The following is a 21,554-nucleotide window of genomic DNA, read 5'->3' as shown; positions in this document are numbered from 1 at the left end:
GTTTGATTTTGGTTTCATCTGACCAGAGCACCTTCTTCCACATGTTTGGTGTGTCTCGCAGGTGGCTTGTGGCAAACTTTAGACGAGACTTTTTATGGATATCTTTGAGAAATGGCTTTCTTCTTGCCACTCTTCCATAAAGGCCAGATTTGTGCAGTGTACGACTGATTGTTGTCCTATGGACAGACTCTCCCACCTCAGCTGTAGTTCTCTGCAGTTCATCCAGAGTGATCATGGGCCTCTTGGCTGCATCTCTGATCAGTCTTCTCCTTGTCTGAGCTGAAAGTTTAGAGGGACGGCCAGGTCTTGGTCGATTTGCAGTGGTCTGATACTCCCATTTCAAAATGATCACTTGCACAGTGCTCCTTGGGATGTTTAAAGCTTGGGAAATGTTTTTGTATCCAAATCCGGCTTTAAACTTCTCCACAACAGTATTACGGACCTGCCTAGTGTGTTCCTTTGGTCTTCATGATGCTCTCTGCGCTTTCAACAGAACCCTGAGACCATCACAGAGCAGGTGCATTTATACAGAGACTTGATTACACACAGGTGGATTCTATTTATCCCCATCAGTCATTTAGGACAACATTGGATCATTCAGAGATCCTCGCTGAACTTCTGGAGTGAGTTTGCTGCACTGAAAGTAAAGGGGGCCGAATAATTTTGCACGCACCACTTTTCAGTTTATTTGCTAAAAAAGTTTAAATTATCCAATAGATTTCGTTCCACTTCACAATTGTGTCCCACGTTTTGGTGATTCTTCACAAAAAATAAAATTTTTATATCTTTATGTTTGAAGCCTGAAATGTGGCAAAAGGTTCAAAAGTTCAAGAGGGCCGAATACTTTCGCAAGGCACTGTAAAAGGCAGAAGGTTTTTTTTATCTTAATGCATTCTATGCATTAAGATAAAAAAAACCTATGTGCAGCAGCTCCCCTAATACCTGAGCCCCATCAAGATCCAGCGATGTAGGAATGTCTGAATGGACACAGGGAGCTGTGGCTCGGCTCGGGTGCCACCATAGCAAGCTGCTTGCTGTGGGGGCACTACACAGGAAGGAGGGCCAGGATCAAATGGGGACCCGAGAAGAGGAGAATCCAGGCTGCTGTTTGCAAATCCACTGCACAGGGCCGGTAAGTTTTTATTTTTAAAGCGGTTGTAAAGTGCTACACTTTTTTTTTTTTTTTTTTCCCCCTCTTTTGTGCCTTTGCCTTGCAGGTAAGAAAAAAGTGCTAGTATGCATTGCATACTTTCACATTATGCGAAACTTACCTCAAAACAAATGATGCAATGTCATTGCTGGAGACGTCTTCTATCTTCTCCCGTCTTGCTTCTGGGTTTGCGGATTCCGGCTCTGTTACTGACCGGAGAACCGATGACATCAAAACTGAGCATGCACAGGGCTCTAAAACTGCATGGGTGGCCGTTCCTTCAGAGTGCATGCGCCAGTGATTTTACTGGCTGCATGTGCAGTAAATATCTCCTAAACAGGACTCTAGTATCATTTTTAAAGGGTAAGTTCACCTTTACAGAAAATCTGTAAGGTGAACATACACTGGACCCCCTTTTGCAAACCCCCCTACCCCCCCCCCTCTGACCTTGAGTCCTGTGATCACCCACTGTGAGACATCGGGTCGCCGCTTTACCATTCCAGGGATTTGTCAGTGCCATCATGTGGCCGGCGCTGACCATTTAGAACCCACCTTAGCCCATCCTGTCAGTGCTGGAGAAGAGAACCAAAGGGATTTCAAATCCCCGGACTTGTAAAACGGGTCAACAGGTTCAGGGGGATGAGGAAGTGGGTCCAGTGTAAGTTCACCTTACAGATTTTCTGTAAAGGTGAATTTACACTTTAAGTAAAATTGTTCAAGTTAAATTGTATCATCTGGTTTGGTTTTATCAACTTTTTTTCATTTTTTTTTTTTTTTTACCCCATTATTGTGCCTACTCCTTTTTTTTCCCTGCGTATAGTGTAGTTTATAAGGTTGAAAAGACACAGGTCCTTCCAGTTCAGCCATGATTTTTATTTTATTTTATTTTTAATCTCTCTATAATTGCCTTTACATTCTGATTCCCGAGGAAGGCCTCTAAAAGTTTATTTGTAGTTGTCAACACTCCACTAATATCACTTCATGGGGAAAAGTTCTGTATTTTTGAAAATAAAAATAGCAGTGAAAATGTGCCATAAGACAGTTTAGAAAGAAGAACTACATGTAAAGTACAGATGTGCAACGAATAGTGTATATATATATTGGGTCCATACACACATAGAGCCAGAAATTCATACAAGGCAAAGTTCATCAAACCAAGTGCAAAAACAGTCCATTTACTGTTTCCCTGAAAATAAGCCTATCTATGATTTTTGGGAAGGACTGCAATATATGCCCTACCCTGAAAATAAATAAGCCCTGGTTTAACCACTTCGCATCCAGGCCAATTCTGACACTTCGATCCTACATGTAAAAATCATCTTTTTTTTTTTTTTTTTTTTTTTGCTATAAAATTACATAGAACCCCTGAACATATTATTTTTATATATATTTTTTTTCTTTAGCAGGGACCATAGAGAATACAATAGCGGTCATTGCAACTTTTTATCTCTCACGGTATTTCTGCAGCAATTTTCAAACGCATTTAAAAAAAAAAAAATTCATGCTTTAACCACTTTCAGACCGGACCATTTTGCTGGTAAATGACCAGAGGTCTTTTTACACTTTAGCACTGCGCTGCTTTAACTGGTAATTGCGCGGTCATGCAATGTTGTACCCAAACGAAATTTGCGTCCTTTTCTTCCCACAAATAGAGCTTTCTTTTAAAGGTATTTGACTGACTCTGCGATTTTTATTTTTTGCGATATAAACGTAAAAAGACCGCAAATTTTGAAAAAAAATGATATTTTCTACTTTTTGTTATTAGAAAAATCCAATAAACTCAATTTTAGTCATACATTTAGGCCAAAATGTATTCAGCCACATGTCTTTGGTAAAAAAAAAAGTCAATAACTGTATATTTATTGGTTTGCGCAAAAGTTGTCACATCTACAAACTAAGGTACGTTTTCTGGAATTTACGCAGCTTTTATTTTATGACTGCCTATCTCATTTCTTGAGGTGCTAAAATGGCAGGGCAGTACAAAACCCCCCCAAATGACCCCATTTTGGAAAGTAGACACCCTAAGGAAATTGATAAGAGGCATGTTGAGCCCATTGAATATTTTATTTTTTTGCCGCAAGCGATTGAATAATGACAAAAAAAATTTTTTTTTATTTTTTTTACACAAAGTTGTCACTAAATGATATATTGCTCACACATGCCATGGTTATATGTGGAATTGTACCCCAAAATACATTCTGCTGCTTCTCCTGAGTACGGGGATACCACATGTGGTTGACTTTTTGGAAGCCTAGCCGCGTACGGGGCCCCGAAAGCCAAGCACCGCCTTCAGGATTTCTAAGGGCATACATATGTCATTTTACTCCTCACTACCTATCACAGTTTTGAAGGCCATAAAATGCCAAGATGGCACAAAACCCCCACAAATGACCCCATTTTAGAAAGTAGACACCCCAAGCTATTTGCTGAGAGGCATGTTGAGTCCATGGAATATTTTATATTTTGCCGCAAGTTGCGGGAAAGTTACAAACTTTTTTTTTTTATTTATTTTTTTCACAAAGTTGTCACTAAATGATATATTGCTCACGCATGCCATGGGCATATGTGAAATGACACCCCAAAATAAATTCTGCTGCTTCTCCTGAGTACGGGGATACCACATATGTGGGACTTTTTGGGAGCCTAGCTGCGTACAGGGCCCCAAAAGCCAAGAACCGCCTTCAGGCTTTCTAAGGGCGTAAATCTTTGATTTCACGCCTCACTACCTATTACAGTTTTGAAGGCCATAAAATGCCAAGATGGCACAAAACCCCCACAAATGACCCCATTTTAGAAAGTAGACACCCCAAGCTATTTGCTGAGAGGCATGTTGAGTCCATGGAATATTTTATATTTTGCCACAAGTTGCGGGAATATTACAAACTTATTTTTTTTTCACAAAGTTGTCACTAAATGATATATTGCTCACACATGCCAGGGACATATGTGAAATGACACCCCAAAATAAATTCTGCTGCTTCTCCTGAGTACGGAGATACCACATATGTGGGACTTTTTGGGAGCCTAGTCGCGCACGGGGCCCCGAAAACCAAGAACCGCCTTCAGGATTTCTAAGGGTGTAAATTTTTGATTTTACACCTCACTACCTATCACAGTTTTGAAGGCCATAAAATGCCAAAATAGCACAAAACCCCCCAAAATGACCCCATTTTGGAAAGTAGACACCCCAAGCTATTTGCCGAGAGGCATGGTGAGTATTTTGCAGCTCTCATTTGTTTTTGAAAATGAAGAAAAAAAAAAATAATGTATATTTTTTTTCTTTTTTTCAATTTTCAAAACTTTGTGACAAAAATGAAGGTCTGCAAAATACTAACCATACCTCTCGGCAAATAGCTTGGGGTGTCTCCTTTCCAAAATGGGGTCACTTGGGGGGATTTTGTGCTATCTGGGCATTCCATGGCCTCCGAAACTGTGATAGGCAGTGAGGAATGAAATCTAAAATTTACACCCTTAGAAATCCTGAAGGTGGTGCTTGGATTTTGGGGTACCGTACGCGGTTAGGCTCCCAAAAGGTCTCACACTTGTGGTATCCCCGTACTCAGGAGAAGCAACAGAATGTATTTTGGGGTGTAATTTTACATATAACCATGGCATGTTTGAGCAATATATCATTTAATGACAACTTTGTGCAAAAAAAAAAAATAATAATAATAATAATGTATTTTTTCCACAACTTTTGTCAAAATATAAAATATTCCATGGACTCGACCTGCCTCTCAGCAAATAGCTTGGGGTGTCTACTTTCTAAAATGGGGTCATTTGGGGGGGTTTTGAACTGTCCTGGCATTTTATGCACAACATTTAGAAGCTTATGTCACACATCACCCACTCTTCTAACCACTTGAAGAAAAAGCCCTTTCTGACACTTTTTGTTTACATGAAAAAATATATTTTTTTGCAAGAAAATTACTTTGAACCCCCAAACATGAAGTGTTTTTTTAAAGCAAAAGCCCTACCGATTAAAATGGTGGGTGTTTCATTTTTTTTTTTCACACGGTATTTGCGCAGCGATTTTTCAAACGCATTTTTTGGGGAAAAAACACACTTTTTTTTATTTTAATGCACTAAAAATCACTATATTGCCCAAATGTTTGATGAAATAAAAAATATGATCTTAGGCCGAGTACATGGATACCAAACACGACATGCTTTAAAATTGCGCAGAAACGTGCAGCGGCGACAAACTACGTACATTTTTAAAAGCCTTTAAATGCCTTTACAGGTGACCACTTTAGATTTACGGAGGAGGTCTACTGCTAAAATTAGTACCCTCGATCTGACCTTCGTGGTGATACCTCACATGCATGGTGCAATTGCTGTTTACATATGCCACCAGACCAACGCTTGTGTTCCGCGTTGCGCCTTAGCAGGGGGGGACAGGGGTGTTTTTTTTTTTTTTTTTTTTTTTTGCTTTTTTTTTTTTTTTTTAAACTGTTCCTTTCATTTATATATATTTTTTTATGATTTTTATTGTTATCTCAGGGAATGTAAATATCCCCTATGATTGCAATAGGTAGTGACAGGTACTCTTTTTAAAAAAAATTAGGGTCTATCAGACCCTAGATCTCTCCTCTGTCCTCAAAGCATCTGACCACACCAAGATCGGTGTGATAAAATGCTTTCCCAATTTCCCAATGGCGCTGTTTACATCCCGCAAAATCTAAGTCATGAAATGCTCGTAGCTTCCGGTGTCTTAGGCCATAGAGATGATTGGAGCCATTCTGGTCTCTGATCAGCTCTATGGTCAGCTGGCGGAACCACCGGCTGCATTCTCAGGTTCCCTGTTGGGACAGGAGAGCCTGAGAAAACCATGGAAGATGGTGCGGGGGGGGGGGGGGACATTCCCTCCCACTGCTTGTAAAAGTAGTCTAGAGGCTAATTAGCCGCTAGGATTGCTTTTACATAAAAGCCGACCGCTGGCTGAAAAGAATGATACCAAGATGATACCTAAACCTGCAGGCATCATTCTGGTATAAGCACTCAAAGTCCCGCAACATACCAGTATGTTGCTGGAACTGGTTGGGCATATATTGTATTTTTTTTTTTCATGCAGCCTGTGGGCTGAACGAAAAAAAAATATTGATCGGTGGGTATGCCCACCATTAGATACCACCCTTCATCCACCCACTTTCTAATGGTGGGCATACATGCACCATTTATATATGCCGAAGCATGGGGGCATCCTCCCGCAAAAGGTAGGAGCAGATCGCTCCTCCACCCCGTATGCCCCCATGCTTCGGCATATATGCTCTTTTTTAACTGTGGTGGTGAAATCACCCCCGACAGTGCTGGAGTCGCGGCTTTATGTATCATGGGAGCAAACGCTGTTGCTGTCGAGATAAATAAATCCGCTCTGCAGCAGAATGGCGTACCTGCTAAGCAAATGATGGTTAACAATAAAACAAAGTAACATTACAGTATAACAGTAGGACTTACCATACCTGCAAAGCAAATACAAAAAAAATCGCAAAAAATAACACATTTAACACAATCTGTGCCTAAAATATATATATGCCGAAGCATGGGGGCATCCTCCCGCAAAAAAGTTATGCCGCGTACATACATTCAAACTTTTCCACGGGCAAGCCCTCCGTCGGAATTTTGACTATGTACGTGGCATTAGGAGCAAAATCGCTCCTCCACCCCTTATGCCCCCATGCTTCGGCATATATGCTCTTTTTTAACTGTGGTGGTGAAATCACCTCCGACAGCGCTGGAGTCGTGGCTTTATGTATCGTGGGAGCAAACGCTGTTGCTGTCAAGATAAATAAATCCACGCTACAGCTGAATGGCGTACCTGAAAACAAAAAATGGTTAACAATAAAACATTGCAGAATAGAATACAGTACAAAGGAGCAGAACAATAGAGAGAGAATAGAGAGAGAACAATAAAACGACAACTATTTTTTGTTTTTTTATTTTATATTTTTTTTGTTTTTTTACTTTTTTTTTTTTACACTTTTTTATGTAACTTTAACACTTCTGTTGTAACGGTTCCAGCGGTTTGGGTCTCTCAAAATGTGATGGCATCTTGGGAGACCCTGTGAACGTGTGCCTAGCTTGTGCAATGCTGTACCCTACGCTAATACTCAACTAGTTCATGGTAGCGTTCAAAACACTCACCCTGACAAAGACCAGGATTGCCAGGACAGCGGGGACAATAAGAACGGGTGTCACGCCTAAATCCGCGCTTTCTGCAGACACGACATTTTCTTTGGGGGGCTCGTTGGGTAGGGGTACTCGGGAGGACATAAGAATAATGCCTCTCATGCAGCCGGCTTACTGCATCTGGTAGGGGAAGGTGAGGTGGAGCACCGCCTGGATACAGAAGGGCTCTGACGATATCCTCCTGGAATTTGAGGAAGGATCCAGTCCGTCCTGAAGCTTTGTGTAGTACATAAGCATTCAGTATAGCCAATTGGAATAAATAAACAGACACTTTTTTGTACCAGCGTCTGGACTTACGGGCAACTAGATACGGCGCCAACAACTGGTCATTGAGGTCCACCCCTCCCATGTTAAGGTTATATTTGTGGACACAGAGGGGTTTCTCCACAATACCAGTCGCCGTAGAAATTTGGACCGTCGTGTCTGCATGAAGGGAGGTAAGAACGAAAACATTCTTATTATCCCTCCACTTCATAGCGAGCAAATTATTACTGCGCAAGCAGGCTCTCTCCCCCAGCCTAAGACGGGACTCTACAAGCCGCAGGGGAAAGCCCTGGCGATTAGGTCGCACGGTGCCACATGCTCCAATCTGATGATCAAACAAGTGACTAAACAGTGGCACGCTTGTGTAATAATTGTCCACGTACAAGTGGTACCCCTTTCCGAATAAGGGTGACACCAAGTCCCACACTATCTTGCCAGCGCTTCCTATGTAGTCAGGGCAGTTCTCCGGCTCTACGTGACTATCTCTTCCCTCATAAACCATGAAACTACGTGTATAGCCTGTGGCCCTGTCACAGAGCTTATACATCTTGACCCCGTATCTGGAACGCTTGTTGGGGACGTATTGTTTGAATGACAAGCGACCAGAAAATTTAATCAGGGACTCATCAACGCAGACAACTTGATCGGGAGTAAACAAGGCTGAAAAACGTTGGTTGAAGTGGTTTATGAGGGGCCGAATTTTGTAGAGCCGATCGTACTCAGGGTCTCCACGAGGACGACAGAGTTCATTGTCGCTGAAGTGCATGAACCGCAAAATCATCTCGTATCGTGCCCTGGACATGGAAGCAGAGAACACGCGCATATGGTGAATTGGGTCAATGGACCAATATGACCGCAACTCACTCTTTTTGGTTATGCCCATGTTGAGGGAGAGGCCCAGAAAGATTTTAAATTCGGAAACCGTAACTGGTTTCCATTGTCTGGCAAGGGCGGACTGGGGAATAGTGGCGATGTGTTGAGCAGCGTACAAATTGGTTTGGTCCACAATAGATCTAAAGAGATCTTCGGTGAAAAACAGTGAGTAAAAGTCAAGTGTCGTAAAATCAACTGTTTCCACGTTAATGCCAGGTTGGCCAGTGAATGGGGGAAGTACGGGTTCTGCAGAAGTGGTGGGCACCCAAATAGGATTGGCGAATTCTGCAGGAAGGGCACTATGGGTACGACGGGCCTGTCTTTGTCTTCTTGGTGGCAGCGGGACACTACTTGTGCTTGCCACCTCGCCAGCTTAAACTGCACTTATGGGACTCGCCACGTCACCACGTGTTACTGCAGTGCTGGATGTAGGTCCAGGGTGTACTAGGCCGCTGGTGCTTGCCAGTTCACCAGAAGGATGAGCGGCTCTAGTACGTCTCTGCTCCATACGAGTGACCTGCGGTTCCTGCACCTCAACAACAGAATACATACGGGATTGGGCACACCTGTTCTTAGCAGCGGCCTCATCTCCGTCGTCAGAGCTATCTGTCATGGAGCCGCTGTCCTCTACAGGATCGTATTCTGAGCCTGAATCTGACAGATGAGTGACGTCCTCTTCACTATCTGTCATGCTCAGAAACGTGTAGGCCTCATCACTAGTGTACCTTCGCTTTGCCATTTTGGGCTCTAAATTTAGGGGTACACTAGTGAGACTCACAGGTAAAAAAGCACCTAGCCTGTCAGCGACTGTTTCAAAACGCTACAAAAAAAACTGTTAGCGATCGCAGGGATCAAGCCTGACTCTGCGAACGCTGCAGTTATGTGTGTTGTGTTTTGTAAGTGACAGTGATCGATCGATACTGCACTTGGGTGGGCTGGGCTGGGCTTGGCGGAGGGGCTAAACGCAGGTGCTAGCGGGTATCTGGGCTGATCCCGCTAACAATGCGTTTTGGGAAACCTAAAATGCTGGCAACGCTAATATATATCTGATCAGATACTATATTACTAAGGGAGGTGTATGCTTTGCGCGTGGGTGTTAGCGGTACTGGCACTAACCTGACGCTGGGGCGACGCAGGCCTTATCTGACCCTAAAAAACTTATATCACCCGACGGGTGATCAGGGGGTTAAACCTTTATTAGGTAATAAATGGCGGGTGCCCTGAAACAAAAAAAAAAAAACTAACCAACCAGCGTCACCTGTAACAGTTATATGGTGATCACTGGTGAAAGGGTTAACTGGGGGGCAATCAGGGGGCTATGCGGTAGTATATGGGGGTCCCTGACGCTATAAAAAGCTGCGGCGAACCCAAATACTTACCTGCCTATCTAGGGTCACCTGTGACACTAATACAGCGATCAGAAAAAAATCGCTTATTAGTGACACTGGCGACGGGGGGTGATCACGGGGTTAAACCTTTATTGGGGGGGTTAGGGGGGCACCCTAGAGCTAAAGGGGGCTAGCCCTAACTGCCCTAACAGTTATTACAGTCACAAATGACACCAATGCAAAAAAAAAAAAAAGAAAAAAAAAAATGCACTTGGTGTCACTGTGACTGGGGGGGTCAGGGGTGATTGGGGGGTGATTGGGGGTGATCAGGGGGGTGAAAAGTGTGCCTGGCGTGTTCTACTGTAAGTGTAGTGTTGGGTGCAACTTACCGATCCTCTCTCCTCCGTGCCGGAACGAAAAAGACCGACACGAGGAGAGATTACTTCACTTCCTCTCCTGTGTTTACATTACAGGAGAGGAAGTGATGTCACCGAGCATTTTCATTCGTCGGGAGCGATCGCGAGGGGGTGGCCATGAATGAATGGCCGTCCCCTCGTCCGGGATCGCTCCCGAACGAATACCGACCGCCGCAGGCACCGGGCGGGGACCCGCGGGAGGCAAGGGACGTACATGTAAGCCCTTATGCCTGCCCGTGCCATTCTGCCGACGTACATCGGCGTGCGGCGGTCGGCAACTGGTTAAAAGGAAAAAAAAAAAACCTAACATGTCACGCTTCAAAATTGCACATGCTCGTGGAATGGTGGCAAACTTCGGTACTTAAAAATCCCCATAGGTGACGCTTTACATTTTTTTTAATGGTTACACGTTTTGAGTAAGAGGAGGTCTAGGGTTAGAATTATTGCTCTCCCTCTAACGTTCACGGCGACACCTCACGTGTGGTTTGAACAGTTTTCATATGTGGGACTTGCCTATGTGTTCGCTTCTGCGTGCGAGCACACAGATGGGTGTTTTAAAAACAATTTTTTTTTTTTTTTTATCGTTTTACTTCATTTTTATTTTGACACTTTAAAAATAAAAAAATAAAAGATCACTTTTATATCTGTTACAAGGAATGTAAACATCCCTTGTAATAGGAATGGCATGACGGGTCCTCTTTATAGTGAGATAGCCAATAAGACCCCACATCTCACCTCTAGGCTGGGAAGCCTAAAATCAAATAATAAAAAAAAAAAATCCTAGCCCCTCAGCCGAGGCAGGGCCGTTTTTGGAATGCAGAGGCGGGAATGACATCATAACATTGGGCCCGGCCTCCGATCATGGAGACTCCGGCGACCATCTGGTCCACCGGACATCTCTACGGTCAACATCCAGTGCTGGCAGATCCTGTCTCCAACTCACCGATCGCTGCGGTGAGTCGTTACAGGCACCGAAAGGGGGTGGCGTCCCCTTTCACCACCTGTAAGAACGATCAAGCGGCGGAACAGCCGCTATGATCATTTTTATAGTGTAGGGAATCGCCGGCTGAAAATGCTGACATCTGAATGATGCCTGTAGCCTCTGCAAAGTCGACGGCCTGCCAAGGACAAGTGGTTGTGAAATCCTAAAATGCATTGTATTATAGTATTATATAATGTAAACTGTATGTTTCTGTTAAAGTGGTTGTAAACCCTTACAAACCACTTTGATCTACAGGTAAGCCTAGATTAACCACCTCAATACAGTGCAGTTACACCCCCTTCCTGACCAGACCAATTTTCAGCTTTCAGCGCTCTCACAGTTTGAATGACAATTAGTCATGCAACACTGTACCCATATGAAACTTCCGTCCTTTTTTCCACACAAATAGAGCTTTCTTTTAGTGGTATTTAATCACTAGTGAGTTTTTTTTTTTTTGTGCTATAAATAAAATAAAACGTAAATTTTGTGAAAAAAATGCCCTTTTCTTTGTTTTTGTCATACATTTTTGCTAATTAGTCATTTTTCTTCATACATTTTGGCCAAAATGTTATACTGCTACATATCTTTGGTAAAAATAACCCACATTGGTATATATTATTTGGTTTTTGTGAAAGTTATAGAGTCTACAAACTATGGTGCCAATCGCTGAAAATTGATCACATCTGATCAGGCCTTCAGTACATCAGGTGAGTCTCATTTCTTGAGACACTAACAAGTCAGGAAAGTACAAATCCCCCCCAAATGACCCCTTTTTACAAAGTAGACATTCCAAGGTATTAAGTAAGTAGCATGATGAGTTTTTTTAAGTTGTCATTTTTTCCCACAATTCTTTGCAAAATGAAGATTTTTTTTTTATTATTATTTTTTTTTTTACAAAATTGTCATATTATCAGGTTATTTCTCTCACACAACATATGCATAAACAAATTACACCCCAAAATACATTGTGCTACTCTTCCCGAGTATGGCGATACCACATGTGTGAGACTTTTACACAGCCTGGCCACATACAGAGCACCAACATTGATGTAGTACCTTCAGACGTTCTACGAGCAAAAATGACGCATCTCATTTCTCAACCACATATTACACTTTTGAAGGCCCTGGAGTACCAGGACAATGGAATTTCCCATAAAATTACCCCATTTTGGAAAGCAAACACCCCAACGTATAATCTGTGAGGCATAATGAGTCTTTTGAATGGTTAATTTTTTTCCAGAAGTTTTTGGAATATGTAAAAAAAAAAAAATGAAAAAAATTAAAACGCATTTTTTTTTTACACAAAATTGTCAATTTATGAGATATTTCTAACACATAGCATGTATATAGCAAAAATTACACCCCAAAACACATTCTGCTACTCCTCCCGAGTATGGCGATACCACATGTGTAGGACCTTTACACAACCTGGCCACATAGAGAGGCCGAACATTGAAGTAGTACGTTCAGGCGTTCTAGGAGCATAAATGACACACCTCATTTCATTCCTACCTATCACACTTTTGAAGGTCCTGAACCACCAGGACAGTGAAATTACCCACACAATGATCCCATTTTGGAAAGCAAACATCCCAACGTATATTCTATGAGACATGGGCTGCAAATAGGTACTGGGGTACTCTGATGGGCTGGAGATAGGTACTCGGGTACTCTGATGGCCTGGTGACAGGTACTTGGGTACTCTGATGGCCTGGTGACAGGTACTCGGGTACTCTGATGGGCCGGGACAGGTACTCGGGTACTCTGATGGGCCGGGACAGGTACTCGGGTACTCTGATGGGCCGGGACAGGTACTCGGGTACTCTGATGGGCCGGGACAGGTACTCGGGTACTCTGATGGGCCTGGACAGGTACTCGGGTACTCTGATGGGCCGGGACAGGTACTCGGGTACTCTGATGGGCCGGGACAGGTACTCGGGTACTCTGATGGGCCGGGACAGGTACTCGGGTACTCTGATGGGCCGGGACAGGTACTCGGGTACTCTGATGGGCCGGGACAGGTACTCGGGTACTCTGATGGGCCGGGACAGGTACTCGGGTACTCTGATGGGCCGGGACAGGTACTCGGGTACTCTGATGGGCCGGGACAGGTACTCGGGTACTCTGATGGGCCGGGACAGGTACTCGGGTACTCTGATGGGCCGGGACAGGTACTCGGGTACTCTGATGGGCCGGGACAGGTACTCGGGTACTCTGATGGGCCGGGACAGGTACTCTGATGGACTGTGATTGACAGGTACTATGAGGGGTGGTGACAGGTCCTCTTTATTGTGGGGGGGGCGCAATCAGTGTGATTGGTGTACACTAGGCGGTAACGAGATGTTACCGCAATCTCCTCCTCACACACGATCAGTGTGGGAGGAGGAGAACCCGGTAACATCTCGTTACCGCGGTTTGTTTACATTTTAGTGATCGGCTGTGATCCTTTCACAGCCGATCACGTGGGTAAACAGCCGGCCAATGGCTGTTTACCAGCGTCGGTGACGAGCAGTGTTCCCAGGGAACACGCCGCCACCGTCGTCCACGCCGGGGTGTGACCATCTGTGATCGGCCGTGACTTCATCACGGCTGATCACGTGGTAAACGGCCATAACCAATGGCTGTTCACCCCCTTCGGCGGCGAGCGGTGTCTCCGTGACACGCCGCCACCGAAGAAACAGGGATGCGTGCGCCCGATCGCGCGCATTCCCTGTTTAAATATGACGGCCTCCCGCCACAATAGGTGCGCCGCCTGGCTGTCATTTGACGGCTGGCAGTCAGCATCTAGTTAAGGCTTACCTGTAGGTCCAAGAAATATCTCCTAAACCTATATGGTTTAGGAGATATTTGCCTCAAAACAGGCACCGCTGTCTACGGCGTGCAGGCGCACTGAGCGCGGCATTCTCAACGACGGAGCTGCCGCGCGTGTCGGCTCCCGTGCGCATGCGTGGGAGTGACGTCATCGCGGCTTAGCCGAATGACAGTGGCGGAGCTGCGAGACCCCACCAGGCTCATGGATGCGGCGGACTACAGGGGACAGCGGCGACTTCGCTGGCTCCTGTGTCAGGTAAGTGACACATAATGGATTACTATGCATAGTAGTCCATTATGCTTTGCCTTTGCAGGGAATGAAAGAGGAAGTAAACTCATCAGGGTTTACTTCCTCTTTAATATATTTGTGATAAATTACTTTGTTACAGCGCTGCTCAGCTGATTCCCCCCCCCCCCCCCCCCCCCCCGTGCTCTTTTCCTCTTCCAGCTGTCGGTGAGGGATCTCATTTCTGTATGTTCACCTCCCTGGCGATATGATTATGTCAGATTTTTGCGTCTCAAAGCGTTATAATTGTTTTGCGTAGAAGTGTGCCGTTTTTATATTGTAGGTCTGTAATTCTTAGCAATAACTCAAATCTGTTCAAACAAGAGTCTAGTAGACATCCCGGGTATGGAAGTTTGAAATACAAAATTATAATATAATAATGATGACATCACAGGATCCTGGGGACAAGGTAAGTACACTGCACCAGGATCCTGCAATGCGATCCAGAGTGTGGCTCGGGGGTTACATCTAATGGTACTGAAACTTTAACCTCCTCCCGCCCGCCCTATAGCCGAATGACGGCCTTAGAGCGGGCGGCTTCCTTCGCCTGGCCGTCCCTGGACGGCCTGGTGTTTACTTCCGCAATGCGCGCCGCCGGGGGCACGCATCGCGGAAGTATTGTATTTGCCGTGTCTCCCGGAGACAGGCAAATACAGATCGCCGTGAACGGCCAATCAAAGCGGCCGTTCACAGCGCGATCGCAGCTGCCAATGGGAGATGATCTCATATGTAAACATATGAGATCATCTCCCATTGCCGTGTCTCTCCCTCCTCACACAGAGACAGCGTGTGAGGAGGGAGAGCGATCTATGTGTCTGCCCCAGTGCCATCTGTCAGCCCAGTGCCATCTGCCAGTAGTGCCAGTGCCGCCAGTGCCACCTGCCAGCGCCTGCCGTCAGCCCCAGTGCCACCTGCCAGCGCCACCTGCCAGCCCCAGTGACGCCCGTCAGCCCCAGTGCCGTCAGCCCCAGTGCCACCTGCCAGTGCCACCTGCCAGCACCAGTGCCATCCGTCAGCCCCAGTGCCATCAGCCCCAGTGCCACCTGCCAGTGCCACCTGCCAGCCCCAGTGCCACCTGCCAGTGCCACCTGCCACCACCAGTGCTGCCAGTGCCATCCGCCAGCCCCAGTGCCGCCAGCCCCAGTGCCGTCAGCCCCAGTGCCACCTGCCAGTGCCACCCGTCAGCCCCAGTGCCATCTGCCAGTGCCATCTGCCAGCCCCATCTGCCTCCAGTGCCATCTGTCAGCCCCATCTGCCTCCAGTGCCATCTGTCAGCCCCATCTGCCTCCAGTGCCATCTGTCAGTGCCACGTGTCGTCAGTGCCACGTGGGGTCACTTTGTGGGCATTTCCATTGTCCTGGTGCTCCAGGGCCTTCAAAACTGTAATAGGTGGTTGAGAAATAAGATGTGCAATTTATGCTCCTAGAACGCCTGATGGTGCTATTTCAATATTGGGCCTCTGTATGTGGTCAGGCTGTGTAAAAGTCTCACACATTTGGTATCGTTATACTCAGGAGGAGTAGTAGAACATATTTTGGGGTGTCATTTTTGCTATGTACATGCTATGTGTTGGAAATATCTTATAAATGGACAACTTTGCGTAAAAAAAATGCGTTTTCATTTTTTTTGCACATTTTCCCAAAACTTCTGGAAAAAAAATGAACCATTCAAACGACTCATTATGCCTCATAGATTATACGTTGGGGTGTTAGCTTTCCAAAATGGGGTCACTTTGTGGGCATTTCCATTGTCCTGGTGCTCCAGGGCCTTCAAAACTGTAATAGGTGGTTGAGAAATGAAATGTGTAATTTATGCTCCTAGAACGCCTGATGGTGCTATTTCAATTTTGGGCCTCTGTATGTGGCCAGGCTGTGTAAAAGTCTCACACATTTGGTATCGTAATACTCAGAAGGAGTAGCAGAACGTATTTTGGGGTGTCATTTGTGGTATACACATGCCATGTGAGAGAAATAACCTATTACATTGAAAATTTTGTGAGAAAAAAATAAATAAAAAATCTTCATTTTGCAAAGAATTGTGGGAAAAAGATGACAACATCAAAAACCTCACCATGCATCTTAGTAAATACCTTGGAATGTCTACTTTCAAAAAAGGGGTCATTTGGGGGGTATTTGTACTTTCCTGACTTGTACATCAGGTGTGATCAATTTTGTGCGATTCGCACCACAGATTGTAGACTCTCTAACTTTCACAAAGACCAAATAATATCCACTAATTTGGGTTATTTTTACCAAAGATATGTAGCAGTATAAATTGTGGCCAAAATTTATGAAAAAAAAATTATAATTTGCAAAATTTTATCACAGAAACAAAGAAATATGCGTTTTTTTTCAAAATTTTCAGTCTTTTTTCATTTATAGCGCAAAAAATAAAAACCCCAGAGGTGATCAAATACCACCAAAAGAAAGCTCTATTTGTGGGAAAAAAAGGACACAAAATTCATTTGGGTACAGTGTTGCATGACTGAGTAATTGTCATTCAAAGTGTGAGAGCACCAAAAGCTGAAAATTGGTCTGGTCAGGAAGGGTGTTTAAGTGCTCAGTAAGCAAGTGGTAAACCCCAAGCCACACTTTGGAAAACCGCCAAGGAGGTTAAAGATGCCTCCCCTGGCATCTAGGAAAGATTTACAGGCTGCTATACCCAAATTATGATCAATATTTCTGTATAAAGCTTTGACATCTGGACTAGCTAGCCACATGTCTTCCTCCAAGAGTCTATTCATGAAATCTCATGTATCTTCGATATACGAAGACAACTCCAACAAATGGTCTCATTATGAAATCAACATATTTTCTAGCATTGTCTGTTAAATTACAGTTCCCAGTTATAAGTTGGTGGCCTGGAGGTTGTTGCTGATATGCACATTCAGCAGTGCATAAAATGTTGCACTAGTGGGGCGAATTATTTTTTTTTCTACTCCTTTTTTGCAGGATCGTTTTCAAATCCCGTAGTTATTGCTACATATAGTTTACCTAGATAGTCAGGTTGAAAAAATGACGCAAGTCCATCTAGTTCAACCAAAAAATAAAATCAAATAAAAAATAATCGTGCAGTTCCATAACAAAATCCTTCACAGTTGATCCAGACGAAGGAGCAAAACCCCAGCAAACTATGCTCCAATTTGCTACAGCAGGGGAAAAAAATTCCTTTCTAAGCCCCTGAAAGTCAATAGGATTTTGTCTGGATCGACTTTATCTAAACTGTTAGTACCCAGTTATATTATGTACATTTAGCAAAGAATCCAGGCCTCTTTTAACCAGTTGAGACCCGCGCTATAGCCAAATGACGGCTACAGCGCGGATCTCCTTTGCCGGGACGACGTCTATTGACGTAGTCCCGTGCACGAGCGGCCTGCGTGCCCCCTGAGGGGCGCGCGCGGCACGCTCTGTGATCGGCGAGTCTGAGACTCGCCTGATCACCGATCCGAGCAAGGGGTCGATCCCGACCCCTTATCACGTGATCAGCTGTCAGCCAATGACAGCTGGTCATGTGATATAACGGAGCCGGCAATCGGCTATTATTCCTCCTCGCGCTGACAGTGCGAGGAGAAAAAAAAAGAGCCGATCACCGGCGGCCGTGATCGGGACATCAGTCCCGATCATGGCCAGCCCTGCCAGCGCCCACCTGCCCCCTGCTTTGCCACATGAATAAAAAATGTGTCCCCCCGGTCAGTGCCACCCAGCAGTGCCCACAGTGCCACCCAGCAGTGCCCACAATCTGCCTCAACAAAGGTGCTGCACCCCAGTGCCACATATCAGTGCCCAGCAGTGCCACCTATCAGTGCCCAGCAGTCCCATCTATCAGTGGTACCTATCAGTGCCCCTTAGTGCCACCCATCCGTGCCATCTTATCTGTGCCGCCTTATCGGTGCCGCCTTATCTGTGCCTATTAGTGCCGCCTTAACTATGCCTATCAGTGCCGCCTCATCAGCGCACTTCAATGAAGGAGAAAAATAACCTGTTTGCAAAATTTTATAACAAACTATTAAACATGATTTTTTTTTTTTTGCATCTTTTTTTGTTTGTTTAGCAAAAAATAAAACTCCCAGCTGTAATTAAATACCACCAAAAGAAAGCTCTATTTGTGGGAAAAAAATGATAAAAATTTCATTTGGGTACAGTGTTGTATGCCCGCGCAATTGTCATTCAAAGTGCATCAGCGCTGAAAGCTGAAAATTGGTCTGGGACTGAGGGGGGTTTAAGTGCCCAGTAAGCAAGTGGTTAAAGAAATCTACTGAGCTGACCAGAACCACCTCTGGAGGGAGTCTATTCCACATTTTCAAAGCTCTTACTGTACGTATTTGTACGTATATGAAATCTTTTTTCCTGTAGACGTAATGCATGCCCCCTTGTCCTCTGTGACGACCTTAAAGTGAACAACTCAACACCAAGTTCACTATATTGCTGAGTGGGATCCTTTTTGATAGGCTTTCATAGCTATGATGGTCATTAGAGAGGGCATATCTATAGCAATATACCTGTGAGAATTTAGGTAGCAGTTGTTAGAACTACTGATATAGACAGATTGATTGGAGCAGAGCTGTAGAATTGATAGCAGAAACCAAGCAATTGCTACTACAGATAGAACCAATAGTATAGTCTGCATTATTTGAGCTCAACTGGTGAGATATCAAGCTATTGGACTAAAAACTGTTTATAGGCATCTGTCAGGTTATCCATCATATTGACGGTATAAAAGTAGCCTCCTGCAGATAGACAGCTTGCCGCAGAGCCAGCAGGCCAGGTAAGTCGATTATACCGTCAGAGATCCTGTTCAAGCTAGTAGCAGTGAAGATATTTGCAGAGCTATGGGCCCTAGGTTCAGATTGAGACCACCGTGTTAATCTCATCTTTCCTTTTTATTTTTTTATTTTTTTCGACCCCTTTAAGTAAAAACACTCTACATTCTCACACTTTTTTCAATAATAATTTATTTGTGAGTCAATAAAAGTTGTGTTTTAAGAACAGTTGGCTTAGGTGTGGTGAGGTACACATCCTCGTGCTTTTGCTTAACTTTTTTTTATTTTATTTTTTTTTTTATTTCCCTGCACAATTTGGTATCGGCAAACACTGAAATCAAGCTCTTGATTCTAACCTCTGCATCATTAATAAAGAAATTGAACAGCATTGGCCACAAGGCAGAACCCTGGGGTATGCAACTCGCAATTTTAAGATCATTCAGAGTATAAAGGACTCTTTATCACTACTCTCTGGACCCATTTGTGTAACCAGTTTTCTATCCATGTACATACAATTGCCTTCAACAGACCCTTTTTTTTTTCCCTCCAATTTTGGATAGCGTAAGGGAGGGTTATAACCTCTGTTATGTTTATTTTTGCCATGTGTCTCATTCCATTAGGGAGACTTGCCTTCACTTCCTGTCCTATGGCAAAACTGGAAATCAGGACATCCCTCCAAAGTAAGGGTATCCTGGTTGTCACCAGAAATGGCATCCCTATTGGAAGGAAGGTTTTTCCCTCTCTTGACGTTCTGAGGACAACCCTAAATGCGTGATGTTCTTTACTTTCAGTTTGTGATATCTGTAAGCATGGCAAATAGAGGGTGAATTTCCCTAATGGATACATGGACAGGTGTCCTAATCCATCTCTACTCTATCCAAAACAAAAAATTTAGTTTTGGACCCGATCGGACCATCCATTGCCCTCTATGGAGCAGGAGATGTAAATGGACATGTGTCTGTTGGCACCCACTGATGTCCAATCTGATCCCATCTGCTAAAAACAGACATATGGTCCCCATCCATCTGGCGGATCAGATGATGGTTGGATGTAAACGGACAGGCGGTTTACATTTAACTGCCCATAGAGGAATGTCGTCCGCCTGCTCAGCAGAGAGCGGAGAGATCCCCTGCTGAGGCGTTCTGCCAGTGTAAAAGTGCTCTGTTATACTCTTAATTTGCTGAACCTTGTGACATTCTGGTTTTATTGCTCTTTGTAAAAAACAATAATTGGAGGTAAATATTGGCAAGAACAGTTTGCTGTACCCTTTTATAAAAATCACTTATTTTCTCAAACCTTTTGCAGCAGTTAAATTTGGTCATATTGACGAAAGCTCATCTGTGATTGGTTGATGTGGACCTCTATACCTTTCTGTCTCTGCATCTAATTCGTTTTCTATGTAATAAGTTTGCTCTGAATGTATTTTGTATTCTACAGGAAGGGTGCAGGTACAATGTCATGCATGTAGCTGCCAAAGAGAACCAGCCTGGGATCAGCCAGCTGTTGCTAAATACTTTGGAGAACCCAGAATTCATGAGGCTTATGTATCCCGATGATGATGATGGTATGCTTCTGAAACGTATTCAGTATATCGTTGACCTTTATCTTAACACACCAGATAAAATGGTAAATAGCTTGGTCTTTTTTGCAAAAAATAAATAAAAAATCCTGTCTAAATATTTTTTCTTATATTGGTTTTATACTATCTTTTCAGGCTTTTAATACTCCTTTGCATTTTGCTTGCAAATTTGGAAATGCAGAGGTAGTCAATGTGCTGTGTTCACATCCTGACATTATAAAAAATTCCAGAAACAAGTATGGCCAGACACCAGAAGAGGTAATATTGCTTTTCTGTGTTTAATGATAACCGTTCTAGAATTGCTGTGAACTGCATTCTTAGGCTTCATGTACATGGGATGTTTTTACAACCTCTCTTGAACGATTTACTGTATGTATCGGCATATAACACGCATCACAAGTTTAGGAGGGAATGTAAAAGAAACTTTTAGGAGGGAAGTTTAAGGAAAAAAAGCTTACATGTAAATGCCCATCAATACAGCCTTGACAGTGTTATTTGCAGCCTTGCTTTGCGGCCTTGTCAGTCATTTGTGGCCTTGCATTACAGCCTTTAGCCTTGTCAGTCATTTGCAGTCTTTTCAGTGTGTTTGCCGGGTATTTTAGGCCACACTTGGCCGTTCTCGGCGGCTTTCGGCTATTTTCGGTCACACTCGGCCGTTCTCGGTTGCTTTTGGCTTTCCGAGAGCAGCTGAAGATAGCAGAGAGCGGACGAAGATAGCCAAAAATACCCGTAAGCTGTGGAGAACGCCAGAAAGGATTAGAAAAAGTGGGGGATTGGCGTATAACACGCATCCCCAATTTCCCCCCTGATTTTAGGGGGGAAAAGGTGTGTTATACGCCAATAAATCCGAGTTACCACATTTAGCCTAGTTTGCCATTTGAAATGACTCTAAACTCAGCTTCTGAACCCATTTTTTT

General features: G+C 44.2%; 1 protein-coding gene across 2 annotated transcripts in view; it reads left to right on the top strand.

The window, feature by feature from the left end:
• Nucleotides 1-21,554, top strand: part of ANKLE2 (ankyrin repeat and LEM domain containing 2) — a 147,851-nt gene that overhangs the window by 87,296 nt on the left and 39,001 nt on the right. For both annotated transcript variants that reach the window (XM_077461722.1, XM_077461720.1), the window contains exons 5-6: nucleotides 20,496-20,684; nucleotides 20,773-20,895. In XM_077461722.1, coding sequence (XP_077317848.1) covers nucleotides 20,496-20,684; nucleotides 20,773-20,895 — 312 coding nt within the window. The remainder of the gene's footprint in view (nucleotides 1-20,495; nucleotides 20,685-20,772; nucleotides 20,896-21,554) is intronic.

This window comes from Lithobates pipiens, unplaced genomic scaffold, assembly GCF_037356315.1.
Source record: "Lithobates pipiens isolate NorthernLeopardFrog02 unplaced genomic scaffold, aLitPip1_a1.2 Scaffold_3, whole genome shotgun sequence".
NCBI lineage: Eukaryota > Metazoa > Chordata > Amphibia > Anura > Ranidae > Lithobates > Lithobates pipiens.
This window is presented reverse-complemented; position numbering and strand designations above follow the sequence as displayed.